Raw genomic sequence first — 24,228 nt, 5'->3', positions numbered from 1 at the left:
TGTCTGTATATCTCCTTTTGATTCTGTTTCTTTGGACTAATACAAGGACAAATGGAGGAAGAAGAGAACCAGAAATGGGTGATCAGGGAAACACCAGGATGGGTAATGTGGCATCTTAGAAGCTGGAAGAATGGAGACTTTCCATTAAAAAAATACAGCCCTGGCTGGTTTGGCTAGGTAGATAGAGCGTCGGTCCTCAGACTAAAGGATCCTGGGTTTGATTCTGGTCAAGGACACATACCTCAGTTGCAGGCTTGATCCCAGACCCTGGTAGAGGTTCATGCAGGAGGCAACCAATCGATATGTCTCTCTCACATCGATGTTTCTCTCTCTCTGTGTCTCTCCCCCTCCCTTTCATTCTCTAAAATCAATGGAAAAATATCCTTGGGTGAAGATGAACAAAAACAATCAAACAAACACAAAACAATACAAATGCCAATACAAAAATTAGGTCTACAGTAAATGGTTAATGTCACTGTTTTCCTGGGGTTAAAAGAAGGCCCTAAAGAAAAGTTCTTAACTTTAGTTTCTAAAAGGGTAATATTTGTTAAATTTGATTAATGGATATGTGTTTGTTATTAAATTCTTTCTCTAGATGCTTAAATGTTTTGTAATGTTTTACTTTGTTTTGATCAGGATTTCCCAAATCTATTTGACAACATAATCATTTTCTTTCTTACAAAATATTTTAAAATTGTTTAAATTCTAAGTAACACATAGAAAGATTGCTCTACATGTCCCTGGAATTGGATGCTTGAATGCTTGATACATATGGAATTTATGTCTGAAACAGTATTTTGACTTTTAATGGCATTTGGAAACATACTACAAGGTTTTTTAGGATACTATATTGTAGGTGGTATACACTGAGTGGCCAGATTATTATGACCACCTGACGTTTGTAGGCAAATTAGCTGTACGCTGTATTGTATGGGATATGGAAGCCAAAGGCCTGTTCAAACACCTTTGCTGTTTGCAGTTACCAAGATAAAATGTTTCCAATTCGCACAGGAACACAAGGATTGGACAGTCGAGCATTGGAAAAAAGTCACGTGGTCCGATGAATTATGTTTCCAGTTGCATCATGCAGATGGCAGAGTGAGAATTTGGCGGAAATAGCATGAAAGCATGCACCCCACATGCATGAGTACAATCCTTCAAGCTGGTGGGGGCAGTGTTATGGTTTGGGGCATGTTTTCCTGGCATGATTTGGGCCCTTTAATTCGTCTGAATAGCACAACATACCTAAGTATCGTTGCTGGTCAAGTTCATCCTATTATGTTGAGGGCGTATCCCAATGGAGATGGCTTCTTCCAACAAGACAATGTGCCATGCCACGGTGCTCATATTGTGCAGGAGTGATTTCAAGAACATGAGGGAGACTTTACCTTGCTTAGGTGGCCCCCACAATCACCAGATCTCAATCCAATTGAGCATTTGTGGGACGAAATTAAAAGAGCCATCAGGCAGCTGGTTCCACAACCATCAAATCTCACAGAACTGGACAGTGCTATTCATCAGGCATGGTGGCAGATTCCTCGCATCACCTTTCAACATCTCGTGGAGTCAACGCCAAGATGAATCGCCGCAGTATTGAAGGCAAAAGGTGGCCCAACGAAGTACTGATGGGGTGGTCATGATAATCTGGCCACTCAGTGTATGTTTGCTTTGAGAATAAGTTTATTTTATTTTTAAAATGTTAATAATACATTTTATTTAACCCAATCTATCTAGATTATTATCATTTCTACATTTAACCAATACACAAAAATTGCCAATAAGATATTTTATATTCTTTATTTCACACTGTCTTTGACATCAAGTTTGTAATTTATGCTTTTACCACATTTTCAATTCTAACACTAAATATTCATTAGATATACTTAATCAGATATACAGATATATCAGATATACAAATATAAATACAGATTGAATTTAGATCGCATGTCACACCTGAAAAAGTATTCACATACCCAGGTTGCTCCATGTGTAATTAAATGTTTTCCAATAACCAAATCAAGCTTCAGATTTTAAATTAAAATTAAATTAAAATTTTGGTTCCTCAGTCATACCAGTCACATTTCAAGTGCTCAATAGCCACAGGAAGCTGGTAGCTGTTGTATCAGATAGTGAAGAACAAGTGTAAATTGGGAAAAGATAGAAGAAGAATACAGAGTGAAAAACTTGGACATTAATTGTTTTTTTGCCTTAAAATTCTATATACATGAGAAAAAGCTCACATTATGTAAATTTTAGAATATATACCATTGTAAGCATCAGAAATACCACATTAAAAATAAAATTAATGTCTATAGAATGCCCTACTTTAGCTAGGCAAAACAAGATAATTGCTAAGAATAGTCCAGGTGTTGTATCAATATTTAAAACTTTGGTAGAACATGTAGGTTAGCCATGGACTCGGATTGTTCAGTTGTTAAGCGTTTTACTCTTGGGAATTCTATCCAAATGGGATGTGGTTAAAACTTTCCCTAACTGTTTGGAAGTGCAAGTGTTGTTATACTTTTTGACATGAGATGTTATATAAAAAGGAATGATTGGTTTAAACAAGGAACAGGAAACTTTTGACCGGTCAAGGTTTCATTTTGATTTTGGCTTCATTAAACAACTGAGGTTTACTTTTGAACACATTTAACCTTCAAGTATATGGGTGTTGGCAGAATTTTCATATGAATATTTCTTAGGAGGATTTGTCAGCAAAAGTGAAGGAAATCATGATCACTTGTCAAGTAGTTTATGATTGGAAAATGTCTAATAATTATGAGCATTTGGAAAAATGTTCAAAATGGTGTTTATATGCTGAGGACTGAATTTTATGCTGAAAGGTGTTTTATAAGTAAATAAACTCATTCTATTCTAGGCTGGAACAATCTATCATTCTAGAGTGGGGTAAAGTTTCTGTGGAAATTGTGTAGGGAAACAAATCCTAAATGTAGAAAACTAGAGTGTGAATCCCAGTTCTGCATAACTGTGTGTTATGGACCCAATGTTTGTGTCTACACCAAATTCATATGTTGAAACCCTAACCCTCAATGAGATGGCATTAGAAGGTGGGGTCTTTCGGAAATAGTTAGGATTAGATGAGGTCATGAGGGTGAAGCCCCAATGGGACTAGTGCCCTTAGAACAAGATGATGGCTAAGAATAGACAAAAGAGCTTCCTCTCTGCCTTGAGAGGAGACAGTAAGAAGACAGCCATTTGCAAGCCAGGAAGAGAACCCTTACTAGAAGGAGTTCAAAGTTCATCTCTTCCAACAGGCTCCTCCACCCCGTCAGTATCCCCTCAGTAACACACTCGGTGCTCTATCATAGTCAGTGAACAGGAACCCTGCCCAGCCAGCCCACTCTATTTTAGCCGTTTCCTTGATGATTCTCCCTGTGTGGAGATCCTTCCCCATTTGCAAGACATGTGCTGATACCCCAATACCAATCTAACACCACAGGGAATTAAAGAATATATTTACTTCTCACCACAAACATTGTAAATTTGTTTCTTCTGGAACTTGTTTGTTTTAGAGAGCAGAGGGTTACAAGATCTTAAAATCATGGAGTCTTTATGTTAGAAGGGACTAGCCTAGAGGTCTTTTCTTAGATAAAGCTGAAATCTGCTGATTTCCCCACTCAGAGATCCTAGTTCCATCACTTGAGGTCATATGAAAATGAAAATATCTGCTGTGCTCCTTGTGCTTCAGATTATTGTCAGCATTTCATCATCTCCCCATCCTAAGAGCCACCCCTGGTCCCTCCCAGGGGTATCATTCATTTGCACCGGAGTCAGGAGGTGCAAGGAGTGGACAGGAGGCTCGACAAGTCTCAGACTCTAGGAAGACTCTTCTTGCAGCTGCCTCTATGTTCCTTAACTGGAATCCTATACTAGCAGGACTCATTCCAACAACTTAAAGGAGAGCAGGCTTCCTTGCACTTGTAATTCTTCTTCCTACTAGGGTGCAAGGTTCCTCTTCATCTTTTGTCCTCTTTGTTACATCCCTTCATTTCTTTTGTGACATGGGCTCTCAGTCCCCTTGTCACCTCATTAGTTATTCATGGACCCTTAGATGTTTTTCCTTTTTCCTTCCAAAGATTGAAACTCCCCCTGGCACCTAGCAGGTACTGATACACATTGAATAAGAGCATCGAGTAGCCTCATACTTTATACTTATATTAGAGGCCTGGTGCACAAAAATTCATGCACTTGGGTGTGTGTGTGTGGGGTGCCTCAGACCAGCCTGAACTCTCTTGCAGTCTGGGAGCCCTTAGGGGATGTCCAACAGAGGCAACCGGCAGGCTGATCAGGGGAGGTACAGTCAGCGAGCGACTGGCCCCGCCCCCCCATTGCCCCTCAGCTGTTGCTGGTCGCCATGGGGGGGGGGCCCATGGCCATCCCCTCCTTAGGCCCACTGGCACGCACCTTGGCTGGCCTGGCGCCACTTGCTCGCCCGTCCCACCCCTCACCGACTGGTCCTTCTGCCATTTGTTTGATTTGCATATTATGCTTTTATTATATAGGATATAGTTTCACTGGCATATAGTTTTCTTAAAACTTCTTTTTTTTCTTCTGTGCTACATCTTTCCAGTTTGGGGGTTAGGATGTCTTGCCCATGAGAATAACCATGCAGTGATTATCTATGAAATTGAATTAAAAATCCACACTCACCTGCCTGGTGTTTTCCCCAGGTTTCCATGTTGGCAACAGCCTGTGTTTCTTATGGAATTGTTTTCTAGTCTTTTCAAGTATAAATGCATTTAACATTTAAAAATTCTCAATATATATTACACTTACAATGGCATGACTTCCTAGGAGAAAGTGAGGTTCATGGTAATTGCACTTAAATTCTTTACAAAGTTTATTTCACACTGAGATGGGGAACACTTGCCTTTAAAATATTTCTGGACATTATTCTATGGAATTAGTAAGGTATGATTGTCACCGAGTAGGTGCTTAACAATAAGTGTTAAATAAACTAGTAAATAAATAACTCCCCCCATATTGGAAAAGGCATTATATGGCCTTTTTAAATAGCTCCTGTTTTCTCTACTATATAGACAAGAATGCAAGTATACCTTTCAGATAAAAGTCTGTCTCCACTCATGTAAGAATCTAGCATCTATATGATATGTAGGATCCAATTAGATAGAACTTTTAAAAAATTACAAGTAATATCCTGTTAGGATTTGTAGTTGAAAATAATTTAATCACGTTGATGTGGAAAAGCAAACCCTTTAAACTTAACACTAACAATTACACAATGGCAGTACAGTCAGGAGTCTAGTTTTAACCATTTGGTCATGAATCACAATAGTAATTATAAGCTTTTAGGTATGGAGGAAGCCTTGAGAGATTATCTCATCATAGAGCCTCATTTTGCTGATGAAACAGACTTAGAGGAGTTAGGTCACTGAACTGGGTTGAATAATATCCTCCCCAAATTCATGTCTACTAGTAACCAGAACCTCAGAATGTGATTTTATTTGGAAATAGGATCTCTGCAGATGTAATTTAGCTAAGATGGGGTCACCCTGGAAGAGGGTGCGTCCTAAGTCCAATGACCAGTGTTTTTATAAGAGGGAGGAGAGGGAGATTCAGACACACCCAGGAGGAAGAAGGCCACATGATGACAGAGGCAATGGTTGGAGCGAAGTAGCTACAAGCCAAGGAAAGCCAGCAACCACCAGAAGCCAGGAAGCAACAAGAGGACACTCTGCTGGTGCCTTCAGGAGGATGGCCCTGCCAACGCTGTGATCTCACACTTCTAGACCTCAGAACTGCGAGAGAATGTGTTTCTGTTGTATTAAGCCACCCGGTTTGTGGTAATTTGTTACAGCAGCCTGAGGGAACTAAGTTAGTGACCTTCCGAGGAGCAGTGGTGATTCTGGAATAAAGGTTCAGGAAATAAAGGCTCGGCCCACCCAGAGCAGCTGTGCTCGTAGTTCTCCTGTCCACTTCGTGTGTTGGAGCTGACTAGGTCTTAGTGAGTTCTCTCACAGTGTGCAGCCCTTAGGGCGTTGCTTCCTGCCTCCCTCTAAGGTGTTCTTAGGTAACACACAAATTTTAGAATGTACATTTACCTTAATAAAGCTTAAAGTAAGTTAATATCTATACTTTCTTCCTGAATAATTACCAGAATTTAGGACACTCTCTAGTTTTAGAACATTAGTATTATCTAGTGTTTTGTTCCATTAGTATTATCTAGTGTTTTGTTCTTTTTTTTTTTTTTAAATATATTTTTTCATTGATTTCAGAGAGGAAGGGGGGAGGGAGAGAGAGATAGAAACATCAGTGATGAGAGAATCATTGATCGGCTGCTTCCTGCATGCCCCCTTCTGGGGATTAAGCCCACAACCCCTATCATGTGCCCTTGACCGGAATCGAATCCAGGACCCTTCAGTCCATAGGCCGGCGCTCTAGCCACTGAGCAAAACCAGCTAGGGCAAGTTATGATGCTTTAGATAAAATTCCTATCTTCAGGTAAAGTTCCAGCACTTAAATCCCTGCTTCTGCAATATATGGATTACATTATCATTATTAATAGCAAAAAATGCTAAGTGGAAGAGTTACATCAAAATTCATATTTTTCAAAATTATATATTTCTTTTCTTTGTGTTTAGATTTTCTTCAACCTCAATTTATACGATGTGGTAATTTGTGGTCAAGTTTGTCACTCCTGGATGGCAATGACACAAAATAGCTCATTGTGGAATCATGTAAGTAGTCACTACCTGAAGCTGTGTTTTTACTGTCATGTGCTGCTTGACACATGGGGATATGTCCAAGAAATGTGGCGCTAGGTGATCTCGTCATTGTGTGAACATCCTCGAGTGCACTTACACAAACCTAGATGGTATAGGCTACTACACACCCAGGCTATATGGCATAACCTATTGCTCCTTGGCTACAAGCGTGTACAGCATGTTACTATACAAAACAACACGAGATTAAATCGAGCACAAGAGAAAATGATGCGATTAAAAGATGTGGCAAACACGAGATGAATGAGGCCGCTGCCTGGCATAACACAGCATCCTGTTTTACAGCGAACTTTTTGTGTGTGTAAGTAGAAGGAGTATACACTAAAATAATGACTAATAGTATAATAAATACCTACACCAGCAACATAGTCACTTATTATCAAGTATTATGTACTGTGTGTAATTGTATGTGCTATACTTTTATATGACTGGCAGCACAGTTGGTTTGTTTACACCAGCATCACCATAAACACGTGAGCAATGTGTTACACCACGATGTGACGATGGCTACAATGTCACTAGGTGATAGGGATTTTTCAGCTCCATTATAATCTTACGCAACCACCTTCGTGCGTGTGGTCCACCACTGGCTGAAATATCGTTATTCGGTGCATGGCCATATTTTAGTTCTCAAAAGAGAATGGACTGCTATAAGCCAAATGCAGTAGTGGCTACCTCCCTTCCTCTCCCCGCTATGTGGCCACCAAGAGTAGGTGCACTTATTTCTCTTTTGTGCAGGCACGAGCCTGAAAGATTAGAGAAAAAGGCCATGTTATTTTAAGAGGTACATTATTAGTTTTTCCCCAATTTGAATGGTAGGAATAAATTGACTATTATTTTTGGATTGATACAAAGTTCTATTGTACCTGTTAGACCTACCAGTGTGTAATTCAGGATGCCACAGAGATAAATGAAAACACTGCAAGTAAAGTTCTGAGTGTGGAGCCTGTAGGTAAGGAGCATGAAATAAATATCAGCTATATTATTCGTTCAAAAATATAACAAAGCAGCCCTTAATATGGCGCAAAGGGAAAAACAACTGAGCATGAAATAGGGCTAAAAGACACAACGCGTACAACAAAGCTTGTTTGCTATTCTCCGTGTGTTTGCATGCATACAGACACGCATACACCTAGGCATTTTCTGATATGGACTTTCTAGGCCGTACCTCAGTGCCCTTCTCATTGTACTATTTTTGTACTGTTCTTGTAACTTAGAACATGCCTGTGTTTCTCAGTCCAAAAAGACGTTGGGGAGAGGTCTCAGCCAACAACAAATAATAAGCATGTATTATCCCCGATGACTTCTCTATTCTGTTTCATGGATGATGCTTTCATCTCAGCAACTATGATCATTGATGCCATCAATCAATGTTGCAGTGGCAACATTCCCTCTGTTGCCTAAAGTTCAATCAATAGCTGACTTTGCCACTGCATTTTGATTGCTGATGAGGGGGACTAATGATATCTGTGCTTAGACTCGCCTGTGAATAAACGGCCAGGGCCATTCTGCAGAAACTCTAAAACTCACACAGAGAAACTAAAAGGAGTTGACAACATGTCAAGGGCTCTAGTTTGATAAGTCATCTCAACATTTTTACATCCCACCAGAGCACCATTCCATTGCTTGGCTGTACTGTCGTGCTCTTATCTTGTGCAACAATGGCAAGAAGAAAATGAGCTTCTGTCTTAGGTAACCCGTAATGGCTAACAAATTGAGTATTCCTGTCTTAAATTTATTTTTAGTTTAAGGCAGTTACTCTCAGACTTTAGCATGCATCAGGATCATCTGAAGGGACTGTTAAAACAAATTGCCCATGGCCACCCACAGAGTCTCAGCAGGTTTGGCGTGGGGCTTGACAATTTTCATTTCCAACAGGTTCCTGGATGCTGCTGATGCTGCTGGTCCTAGAACCACACTCTGAGAATCAAAGTAAAGTGGGGTTTAAAGGATGAAATCTCCCCCAGCCCATGTGGCTCAGTGTTTGAGCATCAACCTATGAACCAGGAGGTACCTCATGGTTCTATTCCTGCTCAGGACATATGATCCCCAGTAGGGGGTGAACAGGAGGCAGCCAATCAATGATTCTCTCTCATCATTGAGCTTTCCATCTCTCTCTCCCTGTCTGAAATTATATATATATCTTACTTAGTGACAGATTGGGGTGTTACTTTTTCCCTTTGGGAAACCCTTAAAGAAGAAAAAAATGAATTCAAATGGTCTGGAAGAGAAAGAATGTGTACAATATTAAGATGAAGACAAATACTTCTGAAGCCTGGCAGAAAAAGCTAGCACTTCTGCTCAGAGACCTCACTGGGTAAAGATGTAGAATATATGAGCACATGGCCATGAGTAACAAAGCCAGGACAGGAAGTTAAGTTTCATTATGTTCAGCAAATTTCTCTTTCCACAATTCTATGTTGCCCTTCATCTTCAATTACCTTTTTGCCTTTGTGAATGCTCAAACGTGGCACAACTATAACAAGCATTTTAGCACTAAGAATTGCTTTGTTGAGAAGGCAAAAATTTGTATGTTCATAAACTTACCCTTTCAAATGAAAAATACTACTAATACTTTGATATCAATGTTATTGTTTATCAACTAGCCCTGGCCACTCAGAACTCACCTAAACCTCTGCTCTTCAATTTTACGTACAATCAGCCAGGTCCATTCAGGTGATCTTCCTTTTCTCTAGAATAACGTCCAAATTATGACTTATGAAAAGGTCATTATAACCGCACACTCTAAATTGTCTTTCCCATGGTCAAGGACTCAACATATAGTCTGTGCTCATAAAACAAAAGGCAGAAATATTAACCCAGATTGCATTGACATTGAAGTGGGGGAGGGCAGCCTTGGGGCTCACTTGAGATGATGGGGCTGTCCAGTCCACTCCAAGATAACTGATCTGGGTTGGGGTAGATGTGAGGCCGCCAACCCTCACAGCTGTTGACCTGGACTGGACATTTTAAATCTGTTTGTAATTAAACCTAGGAATGACCATGAAAAACAACAACAACAAAAGCCCCCCAAATGAGTGATGCTATAAAAAACATTTTAGTCCTTGATGCTTTAAAAATATTTAAAAATTTTACATGCCAAAGATCTTTTCATTTCTTGATATCTTCTGTTTATCCTTTTTAGATTGATTTTTCCTCAGTAAAAAATGTGATCATGGATAAATATGTACTGTATACTCTGCAAAGGTGGCGTCTCAACGTGCTGCGCTTGAATTTTCGTGGTTGTCCTCTCCGAGCAAAAACTTTGAGATCTGTCAGTAAGTATGATAATTACAACTGTTTTTGCTTTCTTGTATTTTAATTAAACAAATGTAAAGAAAAGTAAAAAGAAAATGGAAACTTCGGTTACAGTCTTAGGCCATAAGAATGCCAATTACAAGCATATAAAAAGCTTATAATGTAGTCAGCTCTTACTGGATTGTATACCCTAGGAGTTGATTCTTTCTCTATTCTAATTGATCACCTTTTCTGTGTGTCTAGCATGTGTTTATCTATATATCATCAGTTTACCTCCTAAAATACAGTAGAAGAACATATTCTCATTTTAAAAATTCTAACAATATATAGTAAAAGCAGAATTTCCCTCAAACTCATACACTTACTGAAAGATACTCAATCTTATGTTTTCTGCTTTTAAAAATTATATTTACATATATGTGACTAAAAAGACAGTTAAAATTTTTAACATGAAAGAGGCTACATTAGTTTATATTTTCCTTTGTTTCTTAGAAATATTTTCATGCCAATACTTATAGATCTACCAAATTATTTTTATTATCTTTTAATTTATTTTTATTGTTGAAAGTATTACAGAAGCCCCCTTTCCTGTTCTCCCCCCCACAAACCACATTAACCCCCTTACACAATGGAATAATTACTCAGCCATAGAAAAGAATGAAATCTTACTATTTGTGACAACCTGGATGGACCTAGAGGATATTGTGCTAAGTGAAATAAGTCAGACAGAGAAAGACAAATGCCAGACAATTTCACTTATATGTGGAACCTAAAGAACAATATAAATGAACAAACAAAACAAAAACAGATTCATAGATACAGAGAACAGACTGATGGTTGCCAGAGGGGAGGGGGTTTGAGGGACTCAGTGAAAAAGGTGAAGGGATTAAGAAGTACAGATTGGTTATAACTGTATTTTACTTTCCAAAATAATTATTGGGAAGTAAAGCACAGCATAGGGAATATAGTCAATAATCTATAATAATAAAAGTGTAATATGCTAATTAGACCATCGACCTTCTGGATGAAGCCGGAGCTGCAAGGGAAGCCCAGGTCCTGGGTGCTGGAGGGAAGCCAGTGCTGGCAGCTGGGGGAAGAAAGGCCTATTCTTGCATGAATTTCGTGCATCGGGCCTCTAGTCCTAAAGAGGGAATATGCTAACTGACCCTCACATCATCACAAAGATGGTGGTGCCCACACCCAATAAGGAGGAAACATGCTAATTGACTGCCCTGCCCTCAAAGATAGTGGCGCCCACAGCCAATAAGGAGGGGATATGCTAATTGACTGCCACTCCCGCAAAGATGGCAGCACCCACAGCCACAAGATGGAGGTGCCCAGTCCCCTCAGCCCCGCCGGGGTGGCAGGTGCGCAGCAAGGCAGGCCCAGCCACTCTATGCGCCTGCCTCTGGAGTCCCCCAGTCCCCTCAGCCCCCCAGGGCTGCCCAGGGTTGCCCGAGGCTCAGGTAACCAGGGCCAGACGAGGCTTGTGCTGCCAGCAGTGGCAGCAGCAGAGGTGTGATGGGGGCGTCGCCTTACCCCTGATCGCTGGGTCGCCTCCCACCCCTGAGGGCTCCTGGACTGTGAGAAGGGGCAGGCCAGGCTGAGGGACCCCCCTTCCAGTGTATGAACTTTCATGCACCGGGCCTCTAGTATTCTAATAACTATGCACTGTGCCACGTGGGTACGGGAAATATCAGGGGGAGCACTTTGTGAAGTTTATGACTGTCTGACCACTGTTCTGTACACCTGAAACTAATACAAAATAATATTGGATTTCAACTATAATAAAAAAATAATAAAGTGTACTCTGCAGCCCTGCACAGCAGAAAGGGCTTAGGTGGACCTGAATCCTAGCTCTGCCACCTGTCAGCACTGTGACTTTGTCCAAGTTACCTAAGCCTTGGGTTTCTCATTAGAAAAGGCAGGTAATATTACCTACCTCAGAGGACTCTTATGAATTAGAAATAGAATATGTGAAGCTCTTAATGTAGTGTCTGGCATCTAGCAGGTACTTAAGACATGCTCATTACTATTTATCCTATACCATTTCCTGTGTTTTGGGAATTTGTGCAAGTATCAAATGAGACCAGTTGATAAACATTTTAGGGTATCTTGAGATGAGAAATAAAAATGTATTCAACTCCATGTGAGTAAGAAATCTGTATAAAAAGGAAAAAGTGGGACTTTTAGGGATATGTACATATTTCTTTCATTTTACTTTTCTTTCTAATAGTATAGCTGACTGTCAAAATGCAAACTGGCTTGGGGTGGGGGGCTGGGGGGTTAGAGGAGGTCAATGGCAGGGGGGAAAGGAGAACATATGCAATACTTTCAACAATAAAGATTTTTTTTTAAATGCAAACTGATGGAGTCAGTTTCCAGGTATTGCCTCTTTTTTTTTTTTTGGTGATCTGTTACTCTCAGTGAGTTAATTTTAACCTGCAAACCCAAATGATAGGGCCTCTTAGGCACCAGCCCTCTCTCATTTCCTTTGATATAACTTTTTATTTTTTGTTTCTGCTTTATCCCAAATCCTGCCCTGAATCCTAATTCCATTCTTTGTTTTATGCTCCTTGAACTATCAGGTTAGCGGGAAGGGCTCAGCCCCTTCCCCCTTAACAGATGGCTTCCTAGTCTGAATGCTATTGAAACACCCGTTCTGTCTTCATTTTTTGCTGAATTTTATACCTTTTCAGGGCTCATGATTCACATCATCTACATCTCCTCCTCATTTTCTGACCAGCCTCCAATATAATTCTCAGATCCTCTACTGTTGCTTGTGACAATTCTCCTTCAGGTCTAGCTTGACAGTTTTGCAAGAATCAATGAAGAGTCATTGAGAATTTGGAATGCACAAGAATCAGGAATGGAAATTTATTCAATGTATAAGCTGACTTATTGAAAACAGGTCGGGGTGGGGACGGCGTGAGGACGGAGGGAAGAGAAGGACATTTTATTATTACCAAGCATTTGTATCTTTTCATTTTGGTCGTGTCTAGGCATGTCCGTACAGCTATCAAAAGGCATGTAAAAATGAACATTTAAAAAATTATCTTTAAAAAGCAGTAAAAACATTTATACAGGACATTATGAAGTTGTAATGTCATTAGAAGCCATCTTCCGCAGGCTGTTCTGCAAATAGGCAGGCAAACAGGATGAGAGTACTCCCTTGATTACTCTAATAATAAAAATAATTAAAGAAACCTTCCTTTAGTTGGATAACCCTGCATAAATAGGCAACACAGTTAATCAAAATGTAAACATGTGTGGTTTGTTTTTGACACCAGTATAGCAAATATATAACTAGTTGCAACTAGAAGAATTCCTAAATTATCCCACTATCGTGATTCTTACACTTTGCTTCTTTGCTGTGTGCTCCCTATGTATTTTTTCCCATTCATCCTCTTCTGTATCCTGGTCAAATGTTTCAGGGTATGCTGGTAATTTGTCTTTGGGACACTCTTCATAGTAACTCCGAACGTATTTCCCCACAAACCACCCCTTGTATTCTTCAGGCATTTTGCACTCCAGGCCATTATAGTGGACGTTGTAGTGGTGCTTTAGCCAGTAGTAGAGGTAGTGGATGTTGTAGTCACATCTCCAAGGGTTATCTCTGAGCCACAGGAGTTTCAAAAAATACAAGTCTTCTAATACTCCATAGTCAAAGTTTTGCAGACTGTTGTTTGATAAATCTAACTCTTCTAAATGTGTGAGTCCTAAAAAAGCAGCTAGAAACAGAAAATGTTTATTAAACCGGTGAGTAATTAATTGGGTTAAATGCAATCGTATGCTGTTTATAAGAACAAATACGTTAAAAATGAGAGACTTAATTTACCCTGTTGAAAAGAAAAGAAAATGTTTTATCCCCTCCTTTTTTCTCAGAGCCCATACTTCAGAAAACTTATAATTCTAAGTACTTTCTCCTCTCTTTGAAGTGTATACATATCCTTTAGAAGACTAAGGCCTTTTGTCACGTTTATGAGTCAGAAATGTCTTTCTCAAGGACCTGGGAGCCCTCTCCTTGAAATGTAATCATGGAGAAAGATAGCACCCGATCTCCCAGTTTCTGTGGGAGGGTAGGAGCCTTGCGCCAAGTTGGAAAACTACCTCTCATCATAAAGATAAAAGTTTGTTTTCCTCTTGATAAAGCCAATTCACTAACACAGTTGGTCACCTCAATCACCTGGTAAAGTTAGGATTGACTGTGTGTGACAAATGCTGCTGTCAAGTCCTCTTAACTCAAGGACTAGCTATCACTTATCCTGAAAACACGTATGCATTGGATTGTATCTGTTTGGCCATGTAAAATGTGAGAGTTTTTCTGTCTTTGCAATCTCTTAGCAGATTGCCTGTGATGTGCATCACCATCTGGTTTAATGCTTTTTTCTTTCTCTACTATTTTTGTGGAGAGGATTTCTGTGTTGGGAGAACATTCTCTGTGTATTTTTTTTCTCAATTGTTTATTTATTTTTAATCTTTATAAGTTGAAAGTATTAAATATGTCCCCTTTTCCCCCCTATCAATCCCCTCCAGCCTCCCCCATCCCCCTTCCCCCCCAGGCCCTCACCTCCCCATTGTCTGCATCCATAGGTTATGCATAAATGCATACAAGGTCTGTGGTTGATTACCTCCCACCCACCCACTCTCCCCTGCCTTCCAATGAACAAAATAAACAGATGAACGGAGTGGATCCAGAGACATGGAAGCATGGAACAGGGGCATTTTGGTTTTAATTATATTTCCCTAACCGTACATGCATCTAAATGAGAAGTGCTAAAATATATTTTTACTCAAACAAAGCTTTCCCCTTGATTAAGCTAACTAGAACACAATATTTTATATGCTTAAAATCAGTTTTAAGTTAGCTTTCTAAAAGATGTATTTTGGGCTTACATGCATTTTTATGCTCACTGGAAAGATGCCACAAAACCGGCATGAATTAGGAAAATATTTCAAATATAAGATATAAATGCATAAAACATGAAATTGTGTCTGGTGATGATTTGAAAGCTCCCTGGGATATCAGTAAACTCTGAAAATGTAAAAAACAAACAAACAGCCTTTTCCCAGGCGGGAATTATATTCCTTTAGATAGTCCTGTAGAATCTAAAAACAAAACAATTTTATCAACATTTTTAAAACATCTGGTTGTGTTTTGGCAAACTATGGTAGCTGTCAGCTTTGAATCATATGTATTTAATTCTGCTCGGGGGGTGGATACTTACAACAAATATCAAAGACATAACACAAAATAAGACAACAAGAAGCTTTATTTTTTTTTAAAGTAAAGAAATCTAAACCTAGATTATCCCTATTTTAGTTGACGTGGACTGACCCTAAAATTTATAGTTCAATCCTGATTTCAAATATTTTGTTTTGATTTCAAACATTTTCTCATTGCTGTCTTAAAATACTCTTGTTAGAGCATAAAGTGTTCTTATTTTGAATTTGGAAAACATGTCCTCATACTAATACCATCAAGCATTTTCATATCATTTTGTTCTCAGACAAAACCCATAATTCCCCCTCAAAAACAACTCTATTTTGGTGCAAAGCAAATAATTGGGGGTGTGGGGTGGGGAGAACGGGAGGTAGAAAGGAGCAAAAGGTCAGCTCTTGTAATCTTTGTTCTGAAGATACTGCATTTTTTTTCTAGTTGCTAACATTTGTGAGTCAATGATCTCAACAATTTACTTTTCTTAAAACAAGTCAGCCCTTCAGATTGAAAGCATGTGTAAACATTCCTAGATTTTATGTTGAAAGCACTACAGTTGTTACTTAAACCATCTGAATCCAGGCACGTTGAAAAGCTAGTTTTCATTTGTTTCTCAAGGGAGGTAAAACCCCTACCAGGGTGTCTTCTTTCCCCCTTTTTTGCAATAATATCTGGAATTTCATGAGATTGTCGTTCACACCTCCTAAAGACTGGCAGATCTTACTGCATTTGTGTATCTACCAGCATAAGTCGTTAAGTAAGCCTACTTTGGCAGGGTGTCATCTCAAAGGGCCCCAAAATATAGAAGGACTTTTATTATAAAACTTCTTTAGGGCATTTTAAGCGCCGAGAGACTTTTTTGTTCCAGAAGATATAGTATACCAAGAAAAGTGGTTGGCATTTGGTAGGTGTTCAATACACGTTGGTTAACGTAGAACATACTTTCCTGGGACTGAATTGAACAAAGGAGAAAGAATACCACTGCTGCATTTTGCAGCGTGTGTGTCAGCAAGGAAAACACAGCGGGTAAACAACATTAAAGGCCTTCAGGAAAGGAGATCCCAGGGATCTAGGTTTAGATTTCTTTACTTTAAAAAATTACTCGCAATTACTAGTATAAGAACTTCATAACTGCTGAGGGGAAAAGACCCTTAGACGTACAACACACCCATTTTGTACTTTTATCTATTTCTGTGTTGTCGTCTCTTATTTTTCTCCAGTTTTCTTTACATAATGTAGTTTTATTATAATTAAAATATTGTTTGCCTTATTATTCACTACTTTAATTAATGTAACTTAAAGCCTCTTTTAGAGATAGCTCTAAACCTTGTTTGCATGGATACTTTTGTTGTTGTTGTTGTTAATTCTCATCCAAGGATATTTTCCCATTGATTTTTAGAGAGAGTGGAAGGGAAGGGGAGAGACAGAGAGAGAAACATCGATGTAAGAGACACACATCAATGGGCTGCCTCCCACACTCGTCCCTACTAGGGCCGGGGATGGAGCCTTCACCCGAGGTGTGTGCCCTTGATGGGAATCAATCCCAGGACCCTTCAGTTCACAGGCCACCACTCTATCCACTGAGCCAAACCGGCTAGGGCTGTGTGGATACTTTTGATAGTTGGTTAGCCAAGACCAGAAGGAAATTAAACACTTGCCCAGGGACCTGGGACATGCCATGCTTGTCTTGAGGGTCTGTGGTTCTCCTGGAGCAAAAGAAGGTCCCCACCTTCAGGTCCTTCACCCTGTGGCCTGGCTGGCCTGCACACAAGCATGATTATTACTTCGTTTGGGAGGAGAGTTGTCTCTGGAGCAATCTTACTCACTGTGAAGTGAAAATTGCTTTGACCTCACAATTTAAAGATACTCCCAAGTTTACACTATCTGTACAGACTAGATATAAGTGTAGCATATTGCTGTTCCCTTGAGAAATGTTTAAAAATTATGGTTTCTTAATACTTTAAAACAATGTTATTAATACTAAGATATACCTGTGTAGTTCTAGGACATTCATTTTCAATTTTCGCTTCTATATTGTTAAAATCTTAATGTTCTATTAATGGCATTAAGTTGCCATTAAGAAAGCAAAAAATTGTGCTCACAATGTTTATGACATTAACATTGCACTTTTAATAGTATTAATAACCATTTTTGATAGATAAGACTTTTCAAATTGAAATAGCACTGTGAGGGCACGTGGAATATTTATGTTACAAATCTAATATTGCAGCAATTCTCAGTTCTTTCTAAATCCATTGTGTAATTTACCACTCTTGTTTTTGCCAGAGGCTTGCTTAGAAAATGAAGAGATTTGAAAGATGGGAAGAACTGATCTTGATCTAGGATTAGATAAAATATGACTGGCTCTGGTTTGAGGACATTTTATCTTAATTTATGAACTTGGTGCTTAGCAGATTGTTTCAAATTTACTTTAAACAAGTTTTTTTGTGTTTTTTTTTTTAAGTCCTACTTTAAACAAGTTGGAACTTAATGAATAGCAAAGAAAATGCCAAATCGGAATTTCCCTTTAAAAATCACATTTAGAATTTTACTAGCCATATATTCTTTTTTTTTTGTATTCTATAAAACACTTTTATTTGAACTAATTAAATAACTGTTGCTTAGTAATATATAGTATTACATACTTCATAAAACAACATTTTGGCAAATGTTTCTGAGTGCTAAGCAAATTTTAATCTAATCTAACTAAACAAGTTCTAATTAAACAAATTCTAAACTAATCACATTTAATTTAAAGTCAAACATTTTATTATTTAGTTTTTTAAAAACTAAATTGTATTTGCTATAAATGTTGCCATAGGGAGAAAAAATAGAGAACATCTGTCACCGGTTAAAAGGGCTCGTCTGTGGAACTTACCAGGATCGATGAATTCGATGCCATTGCTGCTAAGGTTTAATTTCTTTAGCTCATGAACATCTTCAAACTGCTTGGGCCGAAGTAGGTTGATTTTATTGTATGACAAGTCAAGTTTAACAATATCTGGAGGGATGTTGTTTGGAACTTTCTTCAACTCTGGAAACATTAATAATATTCAGGTTATCAAACCTCCTCTTGCTCCCTTTTGCTCTTACCATTCTTACACCTGTGTGATCGAAGCATCAGCTCTTATGGGGAAAAGGATAGCTAAAGGCAAAGAACGCCTGTAAGAACAAGCCTTAGCGTGTGCCAAATTCTACCGAGTGAGCCAAGTGCATGTCACTTAAGGAGCCACTCATTGCCGAGCTGTTCAGAGAAACTTCCTCAAGGCAGCGGCGAGAAATCAAGGCGAGAAATCAAGGGAACAAGAGGCAACACAGCTCAGTTGGCTCAGTCATCAGGGAGGCGGTGGGTTCACGCCTCCTGCCCTTAGAATCAGCTAGGAAGCTTTAAAAAAAAGGAAGCTAACATGAAATGAAGCATTTCAAACCTTCTATTTGTGTTTTCACTAGTAATTATTGCTTCTTTGATGCATCTTTATTTTATCCTTCTCCTCAGCCCCACAAATAAGCTCAGGTCTCTCCACACTAAAAAAATCAAACAAAAAGCTCTTGACCTTGGCGACCCTCAAGCTGTTATCTTATTTCTCCTTTCCTTGGATGCTAACGTTCCAAGAGAGTCGTCCTGACTACGTTGCCTGTGCGCCTCCTTATTCTCCGAATTCTTTGATTTAGTTTATGCTCCGTCACTCCGGGACTCTTCCCTGGGGACAGCAGTGCCCGGGCCATAGTACAGTAGGTACAACAGCACCACTGCTGCTGCTACCGCAGGCACCGCCTCTGGAAGAGGAGGCCAGGTGAGAGGTGGATAGGAAACCAAGGCTCACCTAGTGTATCTCCTACTCTGTCTGTAAACCACGCTTTTAAAAAATATATGCAGTGTGTTTATTTTATATTTTAGCATAATGCTTGCCCTTTCTCTTATCCCTTAGGAAAATATTCTGAAGAGATCTTATCCCAAATAAATAAAATCAGAAACAAAAGAGGTGAATTAAGTAGGGCAAGTAAAGCCAGGTTAGTTTCTGTTCCCACAAAAGGAAACTAGAAGAAACAAGTAAAACGTCCAGATTCATTGATACTTGAGAAATAGCATGGCCTCAAAACTTCCTGAATAAGTAGAGATGCTTTGAACTGCGTAGAGTAAAATAAATTTATGAAAAGTGGTAGCCATTTATCCATAATGCCCCTTTTGGTACAGAATAATTTAATTGTTGACAAATTCTCCCAAATATATGTAAAAAACCATCTGTTATTTATGATTTCTTAACCCATAGTATAGTTACTTTAAAAAAGACTCAGGCTGGGAGAAACCAAGATGGCGGCATAGGTAAACACCTAAACTGCTGCCTCGCACAACAATTTCAAAACTACAACTAAAAGAGAAAACAGACATATCCAGAACCATAGGAAGGCTGGCTGAGTGGAAATTCTACAACTAGAAGGAAAGAGAAAAGCACACTGAGACTCAGAGGAACTGCGGAAGGCAGAGGTACCGAGGTGCACTTGCGGAGAGGGTGGGCAACAGAGTACGCGGCTGGCTTTCTCAAGCAGGAGGGAGACAAAAGCTCCCGACTGCACTGAACTCCAGGTCTGGGCAAGACTCTGGGGACCCAGACTCATTCAGGGAGAAACTGGACTGTCTGGCAGCGAGTGGAACTTGAGGGTGGCTTTCTCTCAGAGATGCTTGCAGCGATTACCATGAGACACTGAGATACAGGGGCCTATTAGGGCAGGGCTGACAGGAAACCAATGCTATCTGCTCTGCCCTGAGACTCCGCCCCATCCAAGCTGAGCACAGAGGCTTTTGCAAGTCTTGTCTCACAAGGGTGTCTCCAGCACAGAAGTTCTCCCATCGTAGACACAGCTGATCCTCACAGCCAATTGGCCTGGAGGTCAATTCCTCCCAGTGATACCAACAACAAGCAAAGTTTAACTACAACAAGACTGTGCACACAGCCCACAAAGGGGTGCACCAAGAGTGTCCACCTCAGGTAACTGGGGAGGCTGAGCCACTGGGCCCTATAGGACACCTAGCACACAAAGCCACTCTATCAACTCAGGGAAGCAGCCAAAATGTGGAGACAAAGAAACAGGTCACAAATGAAAGAAATGGAGGAAAGCAAACGATTGGATATAGAGTTGAAAACCACAGTTATAACGTTTTTCAAGAATTTTCTAGAAAATGCCAATAAATTTAGCGAGACCCTTGAGGATATGAAAAAGGACCAACTAGAAATTAAGCATACACTGACTGAAATAAAAAATATTATACAGAGATCTAACAGCAGACTAGAGGATCGCAAGAATCAAGTCAAAGATTTGAAATACAAAGAAGCAAAAAACACTCAACCTGAAAAGCAAAAAGAAAAAAGAATCCAAAAATATGAAGATAGCATAAGGAGCCTCTGGGACAACTTCCAGCATACCAACATCTGAACTATGGGGGTGCCAGAAGAAGAGAGAGAGCAAGATATTTAAAACCTATTAGTGCGATGGTAAATGGGATTGCCTTTTTAGTCTCTCTGTCTGTAAGTTCACTATTGGTGTATAGAAAGGCCATAGATTTCTTGGTGTTAATTTTGTATCCTGCTACATTGCCGAATTCATTTATTAAGTCTATTAGTTTTTTGACGGAGTCTTTTGGATTTTTTATGTACAATATCATGTCGTCTGCAAATAAAGACAGCTTTACTTGTTCTTTTCCAATTTGGATGCCTTTTATTTCTTCTTCTTGTCTAATTGCAATGGCTAATACTTCCAGTACTATATCAAACAGGAGTGGTGAGAGTGGGCATCCCTGTCTTGTTCCTGTTCTTAGGGGAAATGTTTTTAGTTTTTGTCCATTGAGTATGATGTTTGCTGTGGGTTAGATACCTAGGAATAAACTTAACTAAGGAGGTAAAAGACCTATACACGGAAAACTACAGGACACTGAAAAAAGAGATAGAGGAAGACGTAAACAGATGGAAAAACATACCATGTTCATGGATTGGTAGAATCAACATCATTAAAATGTCCATACTACCCAAAGCAATCTATAGATTCAATGCACTCCCCATTAAAATACCAACGGCATATTTCACAGACCTTGAAAGAACTCTCCAAAAATTCATCTGGAATAAAAAAAGACCCCGAATAGCCACAGCAATCCTGAGAAAGAAGAATAAAGTAGGAGGGATCTCAATACCAGATTTCAAGCTGTATTACAAAGCCACTGTTCTCAAAACAGCCTGGTACTGGCACAAGAACAGACATATAGATCAATGGAACAGAATAGAGAATCCAGATATTGACCCAAACCACTATGCTCAATTAATATTTGACAAAGGAGGCATGAACATACAATGGAATAAAGACAGTCTCTTCAATAAATGGTGTTGGGAAAATTGGACAGATACATGCAAAAAAATGAAGCTTGATCACCAACTTACGCCATACACAAAAATAAACTCAAAATGGATACAGGACTTAAACATAAGACGGGAAACCATAAAAATACTAGAGCAATCCACAGGCAGCAAAATGTCAGACATATGCCAAAAGAAATTCTTCACTGACACTGCCCCTAGGGCAATGGAAGCTAAAGAGAAAATTAACAAATGGGACTACATCAAAATAAAAAGCTTTTTCACAGCAAAAGAAACCATCAACAAAACAACAAGAAGGCCCACTGCATGGGAGAACATATTTGCAAATGGCATCACTGATAAAGGTTTAATCTCCAACATCTACAGGCAGCTTATACAACTTAATAAAAGGAAGATAAATGATCCAATAAAAAAATGGGCAACAGACCTAAATAGAATCTTTTCAAAAGAAGACAGAAGGAAGGCCAAGAGACACATGAAAACATGCTCAACGTCACTAATTATCCGAGAGATGCAAATCAAAACAACAATGTGGTACCATCTCACACCTGTCAGAATGGCTATCATCAACAAATCAACAAACGACAAGTGTTGGCGAGGATGCGGAGAAAAAGGAACCCTCGTGCACTGCTGGTGGGATTGCAGACTGGTGCAGCCACTGTGGAGAACAGTATGGAGTTTCCTCAAAAAACTGAAAATGGAACTCCCATTTGACCCAGTAATCCCACTCCTGGGAATATATCCGAAGAAACTAGAAACACCAATTAGAAAGGATATATGCACCCCTATGTTCATAGCAGCACAATTCACCATAGCTAAGATTTGGAAACAGCCTAGGTGCCCGTCAGCAGATGACTGGATCAGAAAACTGTGGTACATCTACACAATGGAATACTATGCTGCCATAAAAAAGAAGGAATTCTCATCATTTGCAGCAACCTGGGAGGAATTGGAGAACATTATGTTAAGTGAAATAAGTCAGTCAATGAAAGAAAAATACCACATGATCTCACTCATTTATGGATAATAAAGAACATTATAAACTTGAACAAAAAGATAGATACAGAGACAGTAAAGCATCAAACAGACTGTCAAATTACAAGGGGAAGGTTAGGGAGAGGTGGGGGAGATAAGAGATCAATGAAAGGACTTGTATGCATGCATATAAGCATAACCAATGGATGCAAAACTCTGGGGGGTGGGGGCATATATGGGAGTGGGGTGTGGGGAGGGCAATGGTAAGATATGTACACATATAATACCTTAATAAAAAAATTGAAAAAATAAAAAATAAAAAAAATAAAACCTATTAGAAGAAATAATGACAGAAAACTTCCCCCACCTGGTGAAAGAAATAGACTTACAAGTCCAGGAAGTGCACAGAACCCCAAACAAAAGGAATCCAAAGAGGACTACACCAAGACACATCATAATTAAAATGCCAAGAGCAAAAGACAAAGAGAGAATATTAAAAGCAGCAAGAGAAAAACAGTTACCTACAAGGGAGCACCCATATGACTATCAGTGGATTTCTCAACAGAAACTATGCAGGCCAGATGGGAGTGGCAAGAAATATTCAAAGTGATGAATAGCAAGAACCTACAACCAAGATTACTCTACCCAGCAAAGCTATCATTCAGAATTGAAGGTCAGATAAAGAGCTTCACAGACAAGAAAAAGCTAAAGGAGTTCATCAGCACCAAACCAGTATAATATGAAATGCTGAAGGGTATTCTTTAAGAAGAGGAAGAAGAAGAAAAAGCTAAAGGAGTTCACCAACACCAAACCAGTATTATATGAAATGCTGAAAGGTATTCTTTAAGAAGAGGAAGAAGATGAAAAAGGTAAAGATAAAAATTATGAACAACAAATACATATCTATCAACAAGTGAATCTAAAAATCAAGTGAATTAAAAATCTGATGAACAGAATAAACTGGTGAATATAGTAGAATCAGGGGCATAGAAAGGGAGTGGACTGACAATTCTTGGGGGGAAAGGGGTGTGGGGGGTGCGGGAATAGACTGGACAAAAATCGTACACCTATGGACGAGGACAGTTGGGGGGGGTAAGGGCAGAAGGTGGGGTGTGAACTGGGTGGAGGGGAGCTATGGGGGGAAAAAGAGGAACAATTGTAATAATCTGAACAATAAAGATTTATTAAATTAAAAAATATATAAACAATGCTTTTATGCTATAACAAGTAAACATACAAAAATATTAATTGTTGTCATTGAACTTCCACCAAGTTACTATTTTATTAATGGTATTTAATTTTATTTTGTAATAAATTTTCATTTAAGTGAAAAAAAAAAAAAGACTCAGGCTTATCCCTTCCTCCCCACCTCCCACTTTGTTGTTGTTGTTGTTGTTAATCTTCACCTGAGGATATTTTTTTCTATTGCTTTTCAGAGAGAGTGGAAGAGGGAGGGAGGGGAAGGAAGAGAGAGAGAGAGAAAGAGAAACATCCATGTGAGGACACAGATGCACTGGTTGCCTTCCACCCCCACCCCACCTGGGGGGCAGAAACTGAACCCCAGCCCAGGTACCTGTCCTTGACTGGGAATCAAACCCATGACCCTTCAATGCACAGGGTCCAAGCTCAAACAACTGAGCACACCGGC

General features: G+C 39.3%; 2 protein-coding genes across 2 annotated transcripts in view; one reads left to right on the top strand and one right to left on the bottom strand.

The window, feature by feature from the left end:
- FBXL13 (F-box and leucine rich repeat protein 13) overlaps positions 1–24,228 on the top strand; it is a gene marked incomplete at both ends in the record, with an annotated part of 167,695 nt that overhangs the window by 48,104 nt on the left and 95,363 nt on the right. Inside the window, 2 exons of the mRNA XM_079785446.1 lie at positions 6,624–6,719; positions 9,910–10,042. Coding sequence (XP_079641572.1) covers positions 6,624–6,719; positions 9,910–10,042 — 229 coding nt within the window. The remainder of the gene's footprint in view (positions 1–6,623; positions 6,720–9,909; positions 10,043–24,228) is intronic.
- The window catches only part of LRRC17 (leucine rich repeat containing 17), a 33,825-nt gene continuing 22,472 nt past the window's right edge, over positions 12,876–24,228 (bottom strand). Inside the window, exons 3-4 of the mRNA XM_079785832.1 lie at positions 18,119–18,274; positions 12,876–13,753 (exon numbers count right to left, since the gene is read on the bottom strand). Of these exons, the coding sequence (XP_079641958.1) occupies positions 13,356–13,753; positions 18,119–18,274 (554 nt within the window). The 3' untranslated portion in view covers positions 12,876–13,355. The remainder of the gene's footprint in view (positions 13,754–18,118; positions 18,275–24,228) is intronic.

The sequence above is a fragment of the Cnephaeus nilssonii genome (genome assembly GCF_951640355.1).
Source record: "Cnephaeus nilssonii genome assembly, chromosome: 12".
NCBI lineage: Eukaryota > Metazoa > Chordata > Mammalia > Chiroptera > Vespertilionidae > Cnephaeus > Cnephaeus nilssonii.
This window is presented reverse-complemented; position numbering and strand designations above follow the sequence as displayed.